Below are 22,212 nucleotides of genomic sequence, written 5' to 3'. Positions count from 1 at the left end.
TCTTTAATAGTGATTTTGTCTGTTTTGGCATGAAGTTTTTAAGCGAAAAAAAATCGTTGCACGTTGCACTTTTTAGACGGTCCCTAAATGGCTAGGGGTCGGTTGTCTGCGTTTCAGAAGTTTCATTTACAGTTTAACGAAATTTAACAAAGGACATTTTAGAAATATATCTGGCTGTAGGTTGTTCTCTATCTGCCCAACACTGGTCTTTGCATGAGAAATCAAGGAGAGAAAGGTCTATTACCTTGCCAAAGTAACGTTACAGTACAAAACCAACTTTACCGAGCCGAAGCAGCTTTAATGTTACCATTTAATTGCATATATAGTGGCCCGTGTTTACTACGTGTAGTTAAAATGCTGTTATTGTATTTAACACCATGCATGTGACTTTAAGGAGTGCACGTTAGTGTCTCTGTTTTTAGCATCAAGCTCCCAACATCAAAAATAGTGAAGAGGGTGGAGAGTGCAGGATGACCCACCCCTCACCGGCTGACACGGCTTGTCTTAGTTTAGCTCGACATGATTTCAGATCAAACCTTAGTGGAACAGCTTTAACAGCGTTTAAACAATGCAAACTTGGTAAAAAGAAGGAATAAGGAACAGCATTTTGAGAAGAATTACACGCGTGGAGAAATAAGCTACACTAAGAGAATCTGCATACGGAGCATTTGATATCTTTTTCTTTTTTAGAACTAAGGTAAACAGGTGTGCAGTAAGTATATGAGAGGGGTTACTCGATAACTCGGCGATTTTTTCCGTCATTGCCTTTGGCGTTTTCGAAAGACGACTACAACTCAGGAAGCAAAGCCAAGACGGATGTCGCTGCCACAACGAAACAACGTGAACTACACCACGTTGTGCGACGCTTACCAGCAAACCGCTCCTCACTCTTGAAAACTCTAACTCATTCTGTGGCGTCGTTAGTTCAGTTTTTCTTAAATATTACAAAGAAGCGACTTTAAAGAGAGGACGTTCAATGAAAGATCTCCCTGTTCACCCGTAAATCGTCTGGATAATAAACAAGACCGCCAGCCAGATGGGATCTCAAGGGCCAGGACGCAAAAGAACTCCTAACAAAAATGGGTTGACCGCCGAAGAGGATGCGCTGAATATAATAGCAAGAGAGGTATTTTTCATTCCTCAGTCCATCCATCCACTTGATTGTAGTCTACATTTGGTTAACGTACTCTTATTAAATGTCCATCTAGTAATAGTAAAAAGTCAAATCCTAAAGCAAATTGGTGTAGAGTTTGGAGCAAGGCAAGTTGTTTCTGTTACCCGACACAATTCTCGTAGTTCCAGCTTCTTTTTAACCTTTAGTTCATTTGGGTTATTTATTTACTGACTGTGACGGCGTCTTGCTAAATTGTGGTAGAATGTGCTCAATGATACTAGTGCTAACCTGTGAAGATCACGAGGCGGAATTCAGCAGTGTGCTGACATCCCCCTCCAGATGTACAGTGACAGGTGGTAGAGGCCATGTTGTGCCTGTTGTGTACAGCACATGCTAGAATTTTGGCCCAGGGTTCAGTGTAGTTTATTGCAGTTTCATGATAGTTTAGTCATTCAGGTGTTACTGTGATGGCTCAAGTGATAAATGCTTACTGTAGATGTTTATTTGCACCATATTGAACAAGAGGTAACACATTTTAATTATATAATTTTCTAGTTCTGGAATCATTTCATTTCAGAACTTCTGCGTATGTTGGATTCTGTTCATAATTGTGTCATTTGTGTTAAACTTTAAAGCTCTGTGCAGTTTTGAGTCAGGGCTGAATTTTGAGAATTTGAATTACAGGAAATCAATTGAAATAAAATTAGTTTTCCTTTTGAAATGAGTGGGATACACTGACCCAAATAAAGATAGAAATGTATTTAATATTTCAATGTTTTGGCCCATTATATCTTTGCAATAGTAAGTAAGTTAACCTAATGTAACAGACTAGTGAAGGTTGCTTTAGATCATAAGCAATGTGGTATGGCAACACAATGTTTTGGAAGTGCAGTGGACAGTTTACACAGAATGAGAGAAATTCTGGCTAAATGCATCAGTCATTTTAGTAGGCATGGCAAGTTCACTCACAGGATGCAATTTGTACGCTTCTATTGTGTGCTCACGAGCATGGATGACCTAATTTGAAATAAATAATGGATTCAGGTACATTAGGAGCTTCAAAGGGATCAGATCTGCAATAGATGAAGTAAAACGGCTATGAGTGACTTTCTGAAGACCATAAACTAATTTCTTAGTAAGAGTTGAAACTGACCTTCTAAAGACTGAACTAAGGGACAGAATTTCCTTGTCTTGAGCTAAGGCCAATGGGAAGGGCAAGATAAGTCATACACCAGAAGACCTTGCTTAATCCTGATAGTGCCTTTGAATTTACTGAATTGTTTAGTATATATAGATTGTCTAGAAAATGATCAGCAAGTGACCCACAGGATATACACCTGGAAACTCAAATTCATCAGGCTCATGTATAGTGAACCATATATATTGGACTCTGGCTCTTTAAATGTTAGATGAATAAATTAAAATGCACGTATTCTCATGCATGCACTGAGACACGCACTCTTGATCTTGGTGAACATTATCGCTTCTATGCTGATCATCATTAAGATGCCCTGGTGTGCGTCCTCAAAATTTTATTCTGCTGTAACTGCTTTGTTTTGTTTGTTTGAAGAAGGGACTGAACTGAACTGTTTTCAATACGGTGTGTAATACCGTGCTCAATATGGAGTGGGAAAGCTAAGCAGGAAGTTGCAGCAACAGCTGCAGCAATCACACTTCCTTAATGTTCTTTTGTCTGCTATTTGCTCATGAAGTGTTGGCATTAAAGTCGATGGCCTGACTCATTTCTGTTTAACCTTAAAGACATTTGAATAAAACTTTGTGTAAGAAGGTTGTCTTGCTTTTAGGCTCTGCATCACAGCTGTGTTTGCAGTAGTTTAAACAGTTTACGAAAAGCTTTGCCTTTAAGTGTTATGGGAATGCACAGTTTCACACTGAATGTACTCTGACAGACTGGTATGTTGGCCTTGATAAGTTAGCTGATTCTGTTGCAAGAACTTTATAAATAGAAGGCCCTTAAAGATCAGCTGTTTGCGCTGCCAGCTGTGAGGCCAGAGTGTTTTTTTAGGTGTGGAGGAGCTGCAGGATTGCATTGGCAGCTTTTTTTCTTTTTGGGATGTGTACGTGTGTGGGGGTGGTCTTTAACACACACAAGGGAACTGTAGGTATGTTAGTGTGCAGGAGAGATAATTGGTGTCATATTACAATATAAAACAGTTTCAGTCAATAACTGCAGCACCTGTTATATGAGGGAATGCAGCAAGATTCATGATTCAAGTGTTTTCTAAATAATTATAAAAGAGCACAGCAAAACTAAAGATGATCAGCACTTGTTGCTTGTCTGGAAACAAGCAACATGTTATCACGTACATTCCGTGGTTGAATGAAGGCAATTTAATGGGAATACACATGGTAACAATGTCATTTTTACTTAGCCGAACAAAATTGCTGTATTCTCTATTCATAACCCCCACCCCTCCATCTGATCCTGAACCCTCTGAACACTACTTAACGTTTTTACAGAGCATTGATTCACATCAATGACACGGTGTGTCCTTTTTCTCATTTGAATTCAAAGCTTCAAATATCTTCAGTTTCAGTTTTTTTGTTCAGTAGTTGTCTCCTAGTTATGGTTACTGCTTTCTTGTGTTAAATTAATTTATTTTGTTAAATTAACACCCAAAGTCCTCTTTATATTAATACACAGTTGGAGGTTGTGTCCATGGCTATAGGTTTGTTGGTTTACTGTTAATAACCAGCTCATAACGGTTGGTCATCAGTCAAAAGATTTTACGAAAATGTGTTTCCTTATTATTTATTTATTTTTTGGAATCTTAGTCCTTTGTTAATCTTTTACACCCCAACATAATTCTACAAACACCAGGCCTATAAAAGTTGGAGTGCTTCGTGAAGTGAAAGCAGTGATTTGTAAATTCACTTTTCACCTGTATTTAAATGAAAACAGTACATTTCATAAGGGCAGAATATTGTCCAAAGACTTAATTATTATGAAGTGCAAAATACCGGTGATGCACACCCCATATAATTGCCCATTAAAGGCATTTACAACAGATGAATAGCAAATAAATTCTGGTTTCTAAACTAGATCAATTTGTGCGTTTATTGATTAAGTGTTGTTAAAATGAAACCTTGGTAAACCACCACTGTATTGTTTTGTACTGTGCTGTTCAATTATACAGGTCAAAAATAATTTATTTATCTCTGCTTTATGTTTTTTATTAGCATTTCACATACTGTCCCAAGTTTTTGTAATTGAGATTTGTCAAATGCTTTTTTGGATTCCTGACCATGGGGCAGCCGTGGGCTGGAGGTTAGGGATCCAACTTTGTGACCGGAAGGTCGCCGGTTCGATCCCCAGAGCCGACACCACATGACTGAGGTGTCCTTGAGGAAGACACATAACCCCCAACTGCTCCCCGGGCCCTGCGGATTGGGCTGCCCACCGCTCCGGGCAAGTGTGCTCACTGCCCCCTAGTGTGTGTGTGCTCACTAGTGTGTATGTGGTGTTTCACTTCACGGATGGGTTAAATGCGGAGGTGAAATTTCCTCGTTGTGGGACTAATAAGGGTCTCTTAATCTTAATCTTAAAAGAGTTAGAGACTTATTAAATCACTGTTTTAACCAAAACGGTTTCATAAAACCAGCAAAATATGCAATAACCTAATAATGGATTAGACTATAATGGTGTTAGACTATAAAACAATCTTGTCATCCTTAAGCAGTATTAGCTATGAGTTGAACCCAGCCACACTTCTTCTTAATATTCTTGGCTCAGAAATACTTACCCAAGATATGTTAGTGTCTGAGTTCTTCAGTGCAATTTTTAATGGGCACAGCAGAGTGCATAAAATTGACCTCTGAAATATAATATAATTAGTTTTTTTTTGTATAGTGCTCCCTAACCACTGTTTTAGGAGTTACACTTTATATGGTGTGATCTCAGACATCACAGATAGCTCTAACTGACTATTGCAAACCATAAGCTACCTTGTATTGCATGTTCATGAACTGTGAGATCAACTGACTCTTCCATACTACACATGCTCCGCATCGTTGTACTTGACCTAATGTTATAGCTACTAGGTACTCATTTACAAATGCTCAGTGTTCAGATGCAAGAGGCAGAATGGTCACTCTCTACATTTTCGAGTTACTAATTTGCAGGTAACAGTTTGAGGTTGACTGCTTCCTTTTTGCTGTTTGAATTTTCTCCTCTTCTACCTTAAATAGCGCTGCATTTAAGCTGGAATGGTGCATTTAAGGTAGAACGGAAAAGGGTGGAAGGGGAAGATTCAAACAAGAAGCTATGACGTAAGAAGCATTTTAACTACACTGCTCAAAAAAATAAAGGGAACACTCAAATAACACATCCTAGATCTGAATGAATGAAATATTCTCATTGAATACTTTGCTCTGTACAAAGTTGAATGCACTGACAATAAAATCACACAAAAATCATCAATGGAAATCAAATTTATTAACCAATGGAGGCCTGGATTTGGAGTCACACACAAAATTAAAATGGAAAAACACACTACAGGCTGATCCAACTTTGATGTAACGTCCTTAAAACAAGTCAAAATGAGGCTCAGTATTGTGTGTGTGGCCTCCACGTGCCTGTATGACCTCCCTACAATGCCTGGGCATGCTCCTGATGAGGTGGCGGATGGTCTCCTGAGGGATCTCCTCCCAGACCTGGACTAAAGCATCCGCCAACTCCTGGACAGTCTGTGGTGCAACGTGACGTTGGTGGATGGAGCGAGACATGATGTCCCAGATGTGCTCAATCAGATTCAGGTCTGGGGAACGGGTGGGCCAGTCCATACCTTCATTTTGCAGGAATTGCTGACACACTCCAGCCACATGAGGTCTAGCATTGTCCTGCATTAGGAGGAACCCAGGGCCAACTGCACCAGCATATATTCTCACAAGGGGTCTGAGGATCTCATCTCGGTACCTAATGGCAGTCAGGCTACCTTTGGCGAGCACATGGAGGGCTGTGCGGCCCTCCAAAGAAATGCCACACCACACCATTACTGACCCACTGCCAAACCGGTAATGCTGAAGGATGTTGCAGGCAGCAGATCGCTCTCCACGGCGTCTCCAGACTCTGTCACGTCTGTCACATGTGCTCAGTGTGAACCTGCTTTCATCTGTGAAGAGCACAGGGTGCCATGGGCGAATTTTCTTGCTAATTGCCAATAATTTCCACCTGTTGTCTATTCCATTTGCACAACAGCTGTGAAATTGATCATCAATCAGTGTTGCTTTCTAAGTGGGCAGTTTGATTTCACAGAAGTTTGATTTACTTGGAGTTATATTGTGTTGTTTAAGTGTTCCCTTTATTTTTTTGAGCAGTGTATATAGTTGAAATGCAAAACCTTCAGTTAGCTGGCTAACAAACAGAAATCTGGCTGTAAACTGTACCACTCACAAGCTGCTATGGTGCTGTGAAAAAGAACCTTCAATTTCTTCTATTTTTGCATATTTGTCACACTTGAATGTTTCCGATCATCAAGCTAATTTAATATTAGACAAGTAAACACAAAATGCTCTTTTAAATGATTATTTCATTTATTGAAGGAAAAATGCTGTTCAGCCCTAAGCTGTTCACCAAATTCAGATGACTATTAGTTAAAATAGAACCTGTCTGGCAATGTTAAGCAGTTTAGAAGGTCTCAGAAGCAGCACACAATGCCACGTTTTAAAGAAATTCAAATACATATGCAAAACAAGTAATTGACTGGTCTCGAAAGGGTTACTGGACCATTGCTTAGGCTCTGGGATTCCAGAGAACCACAGAGAGCCATTATCCACAAATGGAGAAGACAGTGGTGAACCTTCCTAGAGTGGTCAGCCTACCAAAATTTCACCAAGAGTGCATTGAGGTCATAAAAAGCTTCTCTTGCCTCAGTTAAGGTCAATGTACATGATTTCACAATAAGAAAAGCACTGGGCAAAAATGTCCATGGCAGAGTTGCAAGGGGTAAACCACTGCTGACCAAAAAGAACTCAAAGGCTTGTCTCACATTTGCCAAAAAACATTGAGATGAGCACCAAGACTTCTGGGATGATATTATGTGGACTGATGAGTCAAGGTGGAACTTTTTGGAGCACATGGGACCTGTTACATCTGGCGTAAAGCTAACGCTGCATTTTATCATAAGAACATAAGATCCTTGCTACTGCAGGATCCTGGGCAATTTGTCATAACTGATTAAACCATGATATCTTCTCCCTATCAGAAAAATCTAAAGGAGAATGTCTACCCATCAGTTCTTTGTTAATGCTTAAGTGCTCCTTGGTTATGCAACAGGACCATGATTTTGAAGCGTACAAGCAAGTCTACTTCTGAATGGATTGGAAATTACGTTTTTCGTATGAGTGATATGGATTTTTTATTTTGATCGTCAATATATGAAATGATAATTTAACGCAATACAAAGCGTTGAATGCAGTGGGGTAAAGCGCTGACACTGGACGCTAGAGCAGTGGAGACGTGTTCTCTGGAGTGACATATCACGCTTCTCCATCTGGCAATCCGATGGATGACTCTGGGTTTGGCGATTGCCAGGAGAAATGGTACTTGTCTGACTGCATTGTGCCAAATGTAAAGTTTGGTGGAGGGGGGGGTTATGGTATGGGCTTGTTTTTCAGGAGTTGAGCTTGGCCCCTTAGTTCCAGTTAAAGGAACTCCTAATGCTTCAGCAGACCAAAAGATTTTGTACAATTTCAGGCTTCCAACTTTGTGGCAAGGCAAAGCATGCAAAGACATGGATGAGCGCGTTTGGTGTGGAAGAACTTGTCAGGACTGTGCAGGCCAATCCTCAACTTAATAGAACACCTTTGGAATGAATTAAAGTAGAGACTGTGAGCCAGGCCTTCTCGTCCAACATCAGTGTCTGACCTCACAAATGCGCTTCTGGAAGACTGGTCAAAAATTTCCTTAAACACACTCCTAAACCTTGTGGAAAGCCTTCCTAGAAGAGTTGAAGCTCTTATAGCTGCAAAGGGTGGGCCGACATCATATTTAAAAATGGATTAAGAATGTGATGTCACTCAATTTCATATGTGTGTGAAGGCAGAGCGAATACTTTTGGCTATATAGTATAGGTGTCTGACTTTCACAGAGGGAGGTACTTTGTGATAAGCACTATGTCCAGAGTGACACTTTTGAGGAAAAATGTTTTGTAATTGCTGTATAGTGTTGCCATATTTCCTACAAAATAATAATGGTGAAAGCTCTCTTGTTTCACTGAACATACAGTCAGGCCTATAAATATTTGGAGATAAACAGTCATTGTTATTTTAGAGGGCTACCATAGCATAATATAGTACAGTAAGTAATGAGTATGATTTTTATTTGAATTTGTTGTTGTGTGTGTGTGTGTGTGTGTGTGTGTGTGTGTGTGTGTGTGTGTGTGTGTGTGTGTTTTTTTTTTTTTTTTTTTTTTTTTGTTATTTAAAAACACTCCAAGAACAACCAGGAATTGTAGACAGAAGGCCATGCAGAGAAACACCAGAGGAGAAATCAAGTGTTTGTGGAATATCCAAATATTTATGGACCTGACTGTATGAACGACAAACAATATAAGGATGGAAGTGCTAGATAGATTGTGTTTTCCTCTTGCTGACATCACAGAGGGTTCTTGGAGACACGGAGTACTTTTTACAAATAGTTTACTGTTTGTTCCGTTCTGCTGGGTGAAGATATTTCTATGCATTCCCTCCAGAAACTACAGTGAATACTTACGTGTAAGTTTCTGTGGTCAGTTGAGCAATTGTGTTATCTGCTGTTTCTCAAGTGAAAGAATTACAGTGCAAAGAGGAACTTAAAATTGCAGTAGGAACTGATGTCAGTAACCTCTTTCTTTTTCTTTCCCTCTTTTTTTTCCATATTTACAGTTCAGTGGTGTTTACAGTGCTAGCTCATTGTCCACATTCATTGTCTATTAGTAGTACTTTTCAATCTTTTTTTAAAATTCATTCCTTCTCTACATCCTATGTACCACATTGGTGGAATCCATTCTTCCATCTGCCTGAACATTGTTTCCTCTACCAGCACAAAGCATAATATATAAATCTCTACACCACCACAAAGCATAACAGAGCCCACCCCATGCTTCACAGTTGTCAAGATGTTATTTATTTTTATATTTATTTATTTTACCAAATACTGCTAATGTTTCTTTGTAAACACTTCTTTAGTGATTGTGGCCAAATAATTCTATTCTATATTTGATTTGTGGTCAACTAACTAAAAATATTATGAATATAATATATAATACCAATAATAACAGAAGTAGATGTATTTTTTTTACAACCACATTGGTAAAAACAAACGCTGCATGACTGGTGTTCCATTTAAAGACATCTAACACTATGCTGTTGTTTGAGACTTCTAACCACTGCTCAAAAAGTAAAGACATAAAAAAGAAACACAGGAGTGCAGAAGCCTTTTCATATAGTGCAGTTTTTTTATGATAATAATCACACCATCTACCATCTTTTAAGAAAGCTGTTTTGTTTCACTTTTCTTTCTTTCAGGTCTCATAATTTTAATACTTTTTAAACTTTGGTCAGTAAAGGGAGCAGTCACTGCTTGACTTCAAACTTCATCTATGAGCGCAGCCATTGGCTTGCAAACTGCTGAATGCTGTCATTTTCTTGGCTCTATAACAAAACATCTGCATAAATTAGTGTGTGCTTCATGTAAATGATATGTAAATAACTTACTAGTGGGCTGGCACTTGATTTTGATGTGGTTTCCACATCATACAAATGATTTTGGCAATGTAGTGTATGTATACTGTATAGTGGCATTGCCAGCCAGTGAACCAGAAAAGTCCATGTGCTGCTAGTACTACATTGAGAAATGGAATGACAGTCACTTTTCCAGAAATACAGCAAATGGATCATTATTGAAATACAATTACTTAACATTGATAACTTCCATTAGCATCTTAATGCCTAGGCCTTATTGTGCTGTATATAGAGAATGACTAGGTCAGTCTGTTCCCATACTTCCTAATATGGCATTGTGCAATGTTTGGCCTACAAATAGCATGGGAGAACAAGAGTCCAGGGCGTCTTGGCATACTGGTATGCAGCATTCTAATGTGTGATAACATCGAAGATCTCTGGAACACATCTGAAACTTACAACTTTGAAACAAAGCACTGGTCTTTTCTTTCTGCCTTAAAAGGCCATCATGTGAAATATTTTAACTTTTTTCAAGTTCATAGCTTCAAAAGATACAAACAGTAAGGGCTGTAGAACTATAGTACAAAGACTGTTGAGGTACTGTGCACATGGAGCTCTACAGTATTAACAGAATTCAAATTTATTGTGCAGTGTTCTGCATAGTATTTTTATGCTGCACACAGCCTCCTTCATCAGCTCTCATTTACTTTAAATAATTTTGTTGGTTGAATTAGCTGATGTGTACTAGCTATAGCTTCAGCTTCAAGGTTCACCAGAACATCATATATAAATAAGAATAAAAATGTAAAATGTAAACCAAATTATATTAATTTTATAAAATGCAATGTATAATTGTGTTTGTTTGATGATTTGCTGTTATGGGTCCAATCAAGCTTTGTCTTCTAGCATATACAGCTGTCTGTGTGTGTGTGTGTATATGCAAGTTTGAACTGAGCAGTGACTGGGGTCTTTGTACTCTAAGAGATTTTCCTAAGAATAGTACAGGAAGGGTGTGATCTATATCTGGTGGTAAATGACTCAGCTGCCTTACTTCCTGCCATGGTAAAATGCAAGTGGACAAAGTTTTCAGTTACGTATATTCATGGTAATGTATGTGGTGTTTTAAACTTTTTTTCCAGTATGTTTTTATCCTTTTGTAACTACCCTCTTATAACCACTCTTTTCCATGATTATTGATATCAGTTTTATGTAATCACCATAGTTACATTGACTCAAATCTAATAGGAGCTGAATCTAATAGATTCTCAAATCTAATAGATTTGATTTGACTAAAGCCAGATCAAGCATGTGAACAAGTATAGATTGTTGCCATTGAACCCCACTCATGTCTACTTCCTCCAGATTAAAAGTGCATTAGTCAGTTTATTTATTTTATTGCTAGTGATGATAACCTGAAAAATGTGTAAAATATGCTTTAAAATGTTTTAGCAATGGCATCAGCACAAGTATATTATGTGCCTGGGAAACCCCATTTGGGAAACTGCAGGGCAGTGTAGAGGGCTTGTCTATGTTTACACTGACCTCCTGTCAGTCATTTTATAAGACCTTCCCCTACACATATTACTCTACCCCATCTACATCTGCTCAGTTTAGAACACATGGAAAAAGTCCAGTTAGTAACCTGCTCTGGCAGGTAGAAGAAACATGTAATAACATAATGACAAGAAACATGCTAAAACAAGATTCAGCATTAGAAACTTTTTAAAGATACAACAATTACATGCAAAAGGGATAAAACTGAATGCAGAGTAGTATAGGAAACAACATTCCACCTGAATAGCTACATAAACCCAAATGTATAAAGCGTTGAACTGTTTGAATTGCCGACTTAACCGATGTAATATATGTGTTACCGATGTAACACATTGAATAGATAAATCGTTACTCCCTCAGTGGACCATCTTCATTGAGATTTAAGTAATTCTTATCAGCTGCATTAAATTCCAGTCAAAGTAGTGAAGTTAACGACATGAGGCTGAAGTTGGCTTCTCATTCAAACTTCCACCTTAAATGCTGCTGTAGAGGCAGTATTTTGCCTGGTAGTTAAGGTACACTGAAAACTTGTTGGAGCTCATTATGAGACAAAACAGAACAGCAAATGCACTCCACTATTCTCAAGCAGCAAATACATATGAACTGATTACCAAATATTTATAGGCTTGTAAAGTCACAATCCCCCATACAAAAGAGACAGAGGAGTGCCCGCCTGGCCTGAGTATTTGAAAAGCATGATTAGATAAAATGTCTCTCTGAATTAAATATAATGCTATGATATCTTAATTTGCTTAGTGTAGTACATTGATTCTTTAATGGGGGAAAGCAGTATCTCTTGATGCTTATTTATTTTAACTAGGTTCCTGAAAACAAGCACAACCACCCTGAGAGAAATTGGCATGTTGTTAGCATCTTGCTAAAACAACAATTTTACAATGAAATACTGCACTCAATTGTGTGCTTTATTGAGATATAGGCTATAAAGGATATTGATCTCTCAAGGAATTTTAGCATAATGTCATACTTGTATCATGTATAACCGAATAATACAGTAAGGGAATATCCTTAATAAACAGCCTACCTTATCACTAGAAATGTATGACAATGCTTGGTAATGCTGGCAAATGCTAGCTGAACTTTCCGCTAGAGTCAATGGAGAAACATTCCAATATAGTAGTTATTAGATTTAGCCATGACAGGCTATTTGTAACATAAGTTGAGAAGATAAATTTAAATATCGACAGTAATAAAGTACAACCCAATTCCAAACAATTTGTGACGCTGTGTAAAATGTAAATAATTGTAAACAAAGACAGAATGCAACAATTTTTAATAATTTTATTTACAATAGAACATAGAACACAGCAGATGTTGAAAGTGACATTTTATCATTTCATGAAAAAACTAACTCATTTAGAACTTGATGGCAGCAACGTATCTCAAAAGTTGGCATAGGGCCAACAAAAGGCTGGAAAAGTAAATGGTACTAATAAACAGCTGGACGAGAAATTTACAACTAACTTACATGACTGAGTATAAAAAGAGAATTTTAGAGAGTCTCTCAGAAGCAAAGATGGGCACAGGTTCACCAATCTGTGAAAAGCTGTATCTAAAAATTGTGGAACAATTTCAGAAAAATGTTCCTCAAAGTAAAAATGTGAAGACTTGGGATATCCCACAATCTACAGTACATATCATCAAAACATTCAGAGAATTTAGAGAAATCCCTGTGCGCAAGGCTGTCGGTCAATATTGGATGCTTGTGATCTTCAGGCCATCAGACAGCACTGCACTGAAAACAGGTATGATTCTGTACTGGAAATTACTGCATGGGCTAAGGAACACTTCCAGAAATCATTATCTTTGAACACAGTTTGCTGTGCAATCCACAATTGGATCTATATCATGCACAGAAGACGTCATATGTCAACACGATTCAGAAATCCCACTGTCTTCTCTGGGCTGAAGCTCATTTAAAATGGACGGGCAAAATGGAAAACTGTTCTGTGGTTAGATGATTCAAAATGTGAAATTCTTTTGGAAACCACAGATGCAAGAGGCGATGGACCATCCAGGTTGTTATCAGCACACAGTTCAAAAGCCTGTATCTCTGGTCTTCTTCTTTCAGCTGCTCCCTTTAGGGGTCGCCACAGCGGATCATCTGCCTCCATCTTGCCCTATCCACTGCCTCCTCTACTTTCACACCAACCATCTCCTTGTCCACCTTCACTACATCCATAAACCTTCTCTGAGGTCTACCTCTTCTCCTTCTACCCGGCAGCTCCATCTCCAACATTCTTTGCCCAATATATCTATTATATAACTATTCCTCCTCAACACATGTCCAAACCATCTCAATCTGGCTTCTCTGGCTTTATATCCAAACTGCTCCACCTTCACTGTCCCTCTGATCTGCTCATTTCTAATCTTGTCCATCCTTGTCACTCCCAATGAAAATCTCAGCATGGTATGGGGTTGGATTAGAGCCTGGCATGGGCCGCATCTGGAAAGGCTCCATCAATGATGAACAGTATACAGTATAGAGGTTTTAGAATGACACATGCTCTCATCCAGAAAACGTTTCTTTCAGGGAAGGACTTGCATATTCCAGCAAGAGAATGCTAAACCACATACTGCATCCAACACAACAGAATGGCTTTGCAGGAGAAGAGTCTGGGTGCTGAACCGGCCAATCTGCAATCCAGACCTTTCATCAATTAAAAAAAACATTGAATTGCATATCATGAAACAAAAAATCCAGGAAAGGAGACTAAAGACTGTTAAGCAGCTAGAATCCTACATCAGACAAGAATGGGACAACATTCCTCTCTGAAAACTCCAGCAATTGCTCTCCTCACTTCACAGACATTTACAGACTATTATTAAAAGAAGAGGGGATGCCACACAATGGTAGACACGGCCCTGTCCTAACTTTTTTACGTGTTGCTGCCCTCAAGTTCTAATTGAGTTAATGTTTTTCATGAAATGGTAGTGTCTCACTATCAACAACTGATATGTTCTATGTTCTATTATGAATAATATATGGGTCTTTGAGATTTGATAATCATTGCATTCTGTTTTTATTTTATGTTTATTTACATTTTACACAGGATCCCAACTTCTTTGGAATTGAGGTTGTAAAACAATATGCCTGTCAAGAAACTGATTAATTAGAAATGACCAACCATATAACAATTAATGCTAAAGCATATGAATTGTGCGAACAGCACCTTTTTCTGATGCATTTATTTTAATAAAAAATAAACCATAAATTCTATTTTGGTATGCCATTTCAGATGCAGCCATTGTCTTTTTAATGTAACCTATATTTGACATCAGATTAAACAGATTGCTGTACTGAACTGATCCACATGTTCTAAAGATCACCAGTCCATCTGGCACACTCATCCAACAAACACAACTGTCTTCTGTATTTCCTTAGGATTAATAGGACTCCTGGGAATTGCTGTATTTAAACTTGTAGGTCAAACAACAGACACTAAAAAATAGAGATTGTGTGCTTGTTATCATTGTGACAGCAGATCAAACAGAGAAGCTTGGGTTCTTTTATTTACCTGTTGGTAAGAAGAATACTAGAAAAGTTGCATTAATTCTGATCTGACTGCTAAACCAGGGGCTGTACTGCTGTATATCAGATGTGTATCGGATTTTTAGTACCGCATGACAATCCGAGATAGAATTTGGATTTCGTGTACTTGTGGAAAATATTGGATTTGAACCACTTTTACCTGAAGTGTCAACTCACTCAAAATGTAAGTCAAAGATGTTTGGTGTACAAAGTTTGCATTTTTAGTTTTGTACTGGAAACAATTGCACCACACAGACTACATGTCTAAATCATCACACACTTGCCTTAAACTGCTGCAGCTGTGTATGTGTAATCTCAATAAGACTTTATTGTGTGATTTCTGACACTGAATGGCACACTGATTTCCACAAAAAAAAAAAAAAAAAAAAAAAAAAAAATATATATATATATATATATATATATATATATATATATATATATATATATATATATATATATATATATATTCATCATTCAAAAAGGCTTCTAACTGTTGTTTCAGGCTGAGAAATGTACTCTGTACATTTTATAGCTAGTGTGCAACGATTTCTGCATGCAGTTTGAATGATGCTAATAGGTTTCAGTACTTGTTAGCCTGAAATATGCAGACTTCAAACACCACACATCTTGGTTTAGGGGACGCTGTGGAAAATGTACGTGGAATTTTTAGAAACAATGGGGAAACAAAGATTTAACTGAATGTGGGATTAACATATGGTTTGGTAGTTTCTTGCAACAGTTTGCTGCTGTCACTGACAGGAAGGAAGTTGCGCTCCACCCCCCTCCCCCCCCTCTCTTTCTCTCTCTCTCATATATAACATGCTCTTGTTTTCACACGTGGCCTTTGTTGAACCACATATCCCCTCCCTCTCCATTATAGACAGAGAGCTTTTCCCTTAAAAGGACTAAAGGACTTGTTTGTGACGTACTGAACCATGCTCAACACTTACATGAGAGAAAAATGTAAATAATTATATGGTAGAATTTCAGTACAAAGAACAAGAAATAATCCAAGTAGCAAATTACCCAAGTGAGGCCAGGGAGGGTTGTGACAAGCTTAATAATCTTTAAAAAAAAAAAAAAAAAAACTAGCAATGTCATGATTTACCTGGATGGGGTAGATTCTATGTACTCTTTTTGCCTGACCTTTTTATTGTAGTTGATTTAAAAAAAAAAAAAAAAAAAAAGTCCAGCAACAGCAAATTTTGGGTTATCAGTGCAAATCATAAATTACTTTACTAATTTACAACTGTGATTCCAAAAAAGGTTCAACAGTATATGAAATGGCTAAAAACACCAATTGTTTCACTTTAGAAACTGGAATTTATTTCCAATTCTTCTGTTATTCAGGTTGTTAGTTGTGCAACAGTACAGGGTCTTTGTTGTTGTATTTTGAGCAAAATAAGACACATTTTCAATGGGAGACAGATCTGGACTTCAAGCATGCCTGTCTAGAACCTGCATTCTCTGATTATGGAGCCATGCTGTTGTAAAATGTGCAGAATGTGGCTTGCTGTTGTCGTTTTGAAAGATTGAGATCCTTGAAAAAGTTGCTCCAAAATGTGTTCAGCAATAAAGACACAACACTATTATTCCCACAAACAATTTGAATAGTTGACTTGTCAGACCACAGTACACATTTCGACAGGGTGTCAATCCATTTCAGGTGTGTCATTGTGGAATGCTGTGTTAGCTTTATGCCAGATATATAGGGACTTCATCTTTAAAAAAAGTTCCATTTTGGACTCATCAGTCCACAGAAAATTGTTTTTGGGAAATATAAGATGAACCTCCATATTCCTCTTGGTTAGTGGTGGTTTACTTCTTACAGCACTTCCATGGGTACAATTGTTGCGCATTGACTTTCTAATGCTGGACTCTGACCTTATCTGACTCTAACTGCAGTTTCTAAAACATTTGTCTAGGTTCTTTTATGACTTCCTGGATGCATTGTCACTTTGCTTTTGAAGGTGTAAGTGTAATCTCACATAGACTTCCTTATGTAGTTTCTGACACTGAGTGACATTCTGATGTCTATAAACATTGTAAAAATTAATGCTTCAAAATGGTACCTACTATAATTTTAGCCTGAGAAATGTACTTTGTCCATATTATATCTAGTGTGTGTGATTATCTCTGCATGCAGTTTGAATGATGCTAATTAGTTCCAATGCTTGTTGGCTACAAAAGCCTGAAAGAAGCAAATCTCAGACACCACACATCTTGGCTTATCTACATTTGGTTGTAAGGATGAAATTGTGGAATGCGAAAACTTGAGAAACAATGGGTAGATTTCTTTCACTGAAAATAGGATTAACACTCAGTTTGTTGGCAGTTTGCTGTGGTCATTGACAGGAAGGAAGTTCTTTCTCACTCTTACGTCACCCCTTGCTCTTGCTCTCTCTCTGTCTGTGGTGTGTGGTAGGTCAGCCACTTATGGGAAGGTCCAACAGTGTTCTAAGTTTTCCCCCATTTGGAGATAATGGCTCTTACTGAGGTTCGCTGCAGTTGCAGAACTAAATGATATTGTAACCCTTTCCATTGTGAGATATCTATCAGTAAATTCTCACCTCTTCTGGAATTTTTGATCACAGCATAGTGAGGTGCTTGTTAATACGCTTTAGCTTACTTCAAATTGCTGGAAAGGTTCTGTTTAAGTGATGTTAATTAGCAGGGCTAGCAGTAATCAAGCCTGTGTGTGTCTAAATAATTGATTCCAATTTAGAGCTACATTTGGTTAATTGGTTGACTGCGTTGACTGAGACTGACTAGTCTTGAATAACTTTTTTTAAGTGGTCATTTGAAAGATACATATTTTATGTTTAAATAGGTTATTTGACTTTGTGTGGTTTGAAGATACAAAGCAATTGTATCAAAAAGAAATGGGGGGGAAAAATCTTTTTTAGTTTGACAATGGATACATTATGTTAAAACAGGTTATTGTAGTTACCCCATAAGCTATCTAGGCTTTATTCCATGGATAAAGATACCCAAGTTTCCTAATCCTGAGCAATGGCTTGAATAACTTTTAGCTGAATAATGCAGTGTACCTGGAATTCATTAAGTCTCACTGTGCTATGGCGACCCCAATATTCTAGATCTGCCTTTGTTCCAAATACATTTGACTCACTTCCTTACCTAATCTACAAGATAATTGCTTTACCCCTCTGTGCCATCTATCGTATTTTGATTCCAAGCATGTAGTAAATCTTTCCACATGCTTTGATGAGGATTTAGAAGCATGACTTGATAACTGGACAAATATGGCCAACATCAGCCAGTCAGATTTGACCAGGACAAGTTTAGCACTGCCATGAAACTTGATTGACATGTTCATGTATTGTTTCTCCACTAGCCCCTGACATTTAACATTTAGTTGGCCACAAGGAGGTGCTATTTGCCTTTTTAAGATTATAAGCAAGTAAATCTTGCTGTTTGCTTATAAACTTTATGTTGAGTTCAAATTATGCCATTCTGTGAGCTCAAAACAATTCCAATCACAAGTCAGTAAAAATGCACCAGATATTTAGGTTCATTAATAGGTAGTGTTTTACTAAATTCCACATCCTACCAGCTACAGTATCTCACAAAAATTCCAGTAGCAACCTATGCAGCTCTGGTGAATTCCATGTCCAAGAGGGTCAAGGCAGTGCTAGATAATAATGGTGGTCACACAAAATATAGACGCTTTGAGCACGATTTGGACATGTTCACTGTGAGGTGTACTCACTTGTGTTGCCAGCTATTTGGACATTAATGGCTGTGTTGAGTTATTTTCAGAGGTCAGTAAATCTGTACTGTTATACAAACTGTACACTGACTACTGTGTTATATCCAAGTTTCATTTCTATAGTGTTGTCCCATGAAAAGATATAGTAAAATATTTGCAGAAATGTGAGGGGTGTACTCATTTTTGTGAGACACTGTATGTTAATTTAGCCTCAGCTCTACAAAACAGTGAAAACATTATTCTGTTGTCAGCAGTATTAAAATATATGCTTACAGCATCATATTCAAATATACAGCATCATATATCATATAACCTACTAATATTTTCATGGAGGGAAAAGGGGACATTATGTCAGTAATACCTGTTTGGGGCAACTTGTACATTTGCACCTTGCAAATTAGCGTTTGCACCCCTGAATTGCTGTTTGCGGCTATATGGTTACTGTTAAATGTATGGTTTCATTGTGTATAAATTGTGTATTCATTGTGTTTCTCCTTCAGGCTGAAAATCGACTGGCAGCTAAGAGAGCAGCCAGAGCAGAAGCCCGTGAAATCCGCATGAGGGAGCTGGAGAGGCAGCAGAAAGAGGTAATATCACCTTAATAGGCTCACAGTCACACTGCAAGCCCTGTAATGCCAAGTGCACTTGTCCATTTCAAAATCAGGGCCAATTTAAGTGTTTAATTTTTTCACAACTGACAAACAATGGATCTATCCATGCTCTGCCCTAAGTATATTATTGTTTTTAGCAACTGTGAGCTTATTTACACCTTACATTAACATGTGTTTCATGTTGGATCATATCTGAATATACTCTGGCTGGATTCCATTTACATTTTTACAAAAATATGTCAAAAATGTGAGCTGATGAGAATTTTACTTTACCACATAAAAAGCACATCAACACATGTTATTTCAGGTCTACATTCAGAAGCCTATGGTACGTTTTTTTCGCCTGTACGTACCAGGGTGTAATACACTGTTAACTGGACAAAACATCTGTATTGGCAGAAGAGAAGGCTTTATCTTGCAGCTGCCAGAATTACTTTTGTAACTGACACATTTCTGCTTATGTAATTGTATGTAGATATAGAAAACACATTCCTTTTACACTTATGTTAAAAGTGGATGAGATCTGTCTCTGACCACCTCAGAGTGATCTGATTGTAATCCAGTCAGAGGTGGCAGAAGTACACAAGTTCCTCACTTAAGTAAAAGTACCAGTAAACTAGTAAAAAAAATACTTCAAGTGAAAGTTGAAGTAGGATTTACATTTTTTACTCAAGTAGAAGTACATACTTTGAAATGCTAGTTCATTTTTTAAAAAAAGGATATATTGTTATTAAGGGGTCAGAGGCGTCTTCTACAAAAATCCACTTGTCTAGACCAACCAAACACATTTACGTTAGAGCTCCTTTACAAAAATTTAAGATGGACATTGTTGGAATGTTATCAATGAAAAAACTGTGGCCACACATTTGATTAAAAGCTTTCTCAATGGGTCATATATAAAGACAGTAAGTGAATGTGCATATGCACATTATGTGATATATAATACATATGTTTATGCAATACACATGTGAATGTATTGCTGTGCTTCACCTCATCTATAATCGTAAGAATAGCTATAAACTCTTTGGCTGCAATGTGTTCAGATAACACATCTGAGTTTTCCACTGAGGGTACTGTTGGTGCTGCCCTGATGGAATAATTGACAAGTTGGGAACTTTATGAAAATGCAAATGCAATCAGGTTCAAATGTGTTTTCAAAGTCATTTTGCCAAGAATGAGCGCAGTAGATGAAAATGTTACAGCAAAGCAGAGATAGTTTCCCTTTTAACGTTTGAATTTTGCCATCTTTTAGGCGCAGTGGTTAACAGTGGTTAGTTAACTATGATTAATATTTCTCTATTGCTATGCTTTGGACTGTTAATTCACAACACTTGCTCACTGATCATTTATAATATAGTACATCTACTATACTGTGTTCTGTAGTTTAGTATTAATGTACATTTCATAATCATGATCAAGATGCATAGATTGCTCTGAAAAAATGTATATGGCTTTTTATTGCAGATACAGGTTTTTATGGCACTGTTTTGGATTTGGATCGCCAGTACATTACAGCACTCAATAATGTCATGAAGGAGCCAAGTATTTGGATTTACCATTTAAGTGTGAGGTCATGCTGTGATGATTCTCAGATTTTTAGGTAACCTTTCAAAGATTAATGTTAGTCATTGATTTTTACTGGAAAATCTTGTTTCTTTAGTCTTATTTTTATTCTTATTGTTTTGCTATCCAGTGGATGAATTCCTCTCAAATTTCTTCCTCTTGTTCTTAAGGTGTTTTGCCTTGCTATTGTCACCCTTGACTTAGTTACTATGGACTTGGACCTTGATTTCTTTAAGGCTGCTTTGTGATGGCACAAGCATTGCTCAAAGAACTTTATTTATTTTTCTCAGGTGCTGTGAATACATTTTACTAGGTTTTAAGTGACGGCATAGCAAACACATCTATATGTTAGACCTATGTGAGAACTGCTACCACTCTGTCTATTTCTTTGGGTTTACATCTCTAAGCTATCCTGGATTGCTGTTTTAGGTGTCTATAATCCTGAAGAGTCAGAGTTCAGTGTCCAGGGGGGGGCGAGGCGAGGCGAGGCGAGGGCGAGTAATTGACCCTTTAAAAATACTAATTATTTATGATAAATATGATGAGCACCAATAATTGCAGTCCCCATAGATTATAATAATGGATATCAGCTTTTCAGATTGTTGTGGAGTATCTGAACCCGTATATCTCTGCAAAACTATTTAATTTAGGCATATTGGTAGGTTTTTGAGCATGAACTGGTTTATTAATGCCACACCATCATTATTGGTTTAAGTGTGAACTTTGGCAAGGGCACTCCGAATTATACATTTTGTTTTTTTATTTCAGCCCTTCATACAAGCTTTTCTGTATTAGATCGCTGTCTCACTGCATAACCCGATTAAATTAAAAATAAATCCATCCATCCATCCATCCATCCATCCATCCATCCATCCATCCATCCATCCATCCATCCTCAACCGCTTATCTGAGTCCAGGTCGTGGGGGCAGCAGCCTAAGCAAAGAGGCCCAGACCTCCCTCTCCCCCGCCACCTCCTCCAGCTCTTCTGGAGGGATACTGAGGCGTTCCCAAGACAGTCAAGAGAAATAATCACTCCAACGTGATCTGGGTCTTCCCCAGGGTCTCCTCCCCATCGGCCATGTCTGGAACACCTCCAGAGGCCATCCTTACAATATGCCTGAACCACCTCAACTGGCTTTTCTCAACGTGGAAGAGCAGTGGCTCTACACCGAGCTTCTCACCCTATCTCTAAGGGAGAGCCCGGCAACCCTGCAGAGAAAGCTCATTTCGGCCGCTCGTATCTGCGATCTTGTTCTTTTGGTCACTGCCCAAAGCTTGTGACCATAGGTGAGAGTCGGAATGTAGATTGACTGGTAAATTGACAGCTTTGCCTTCTGGCTCAGCTCTCTCTTCACCATGATGGACCGGTATACGGTCCGCATTACTGCAGACGCCACACTAATCCCC

General features: G+C 38.0%; 1 protein-coding gene across 13 annotated transcripts in view; it reads left to right on the top strand.

Annotated features, from left to right (window-relative positions):
* The first annotated feature begins 480 nt into the window (after positions 1 to 480).
* Positions 481 to 22,212, top strand: part of lrrfip1a (leucine rich repeat (in FLII) interacting protein 1a) — a 73,382-nt gene continuing 51,650 nt past the window's right edge. For all 13 annotated transcript variants that reach the window (XM_037539443.1, XM_017706617.2, XM_017706616.2 and 10 more), the window contains exons 1-2: positions 481 to 1,126; positions 19,131 to 19,217. In XM_037539443.1, coding sequence (XP_037395340.1) covers positions 1,037 to 1,126; positions 19,131 to 19,217 — 177 coding nt within the window. In that variant the 5' untranslated portion in view covers positions 481 to 1,036. The remainder of the gene's footprint in view (positions 1,127 to 19,130; positions 19,218 to 22,212) is intronic.

The sequence above is a fragment of the Pygocentrus nattereri genome, chromosome 6 (assembly GCF_015220715.1).
Source record: "Pygocentrus nattereri isolate fPygNat1 chromosome 6, fPygNat1.pri, whole genome shotgun sequence".
Classification (NCBI taxonomy): Eukaryota; Metazoa; Chordata; class Actinopteri; order Characiformes; family Serrasalmidae; genus Pygocentrus; species Pygocentrus nattereri.
This window is presented reverse-complemented; position numbering and strand designations above follow the sequence as displayed.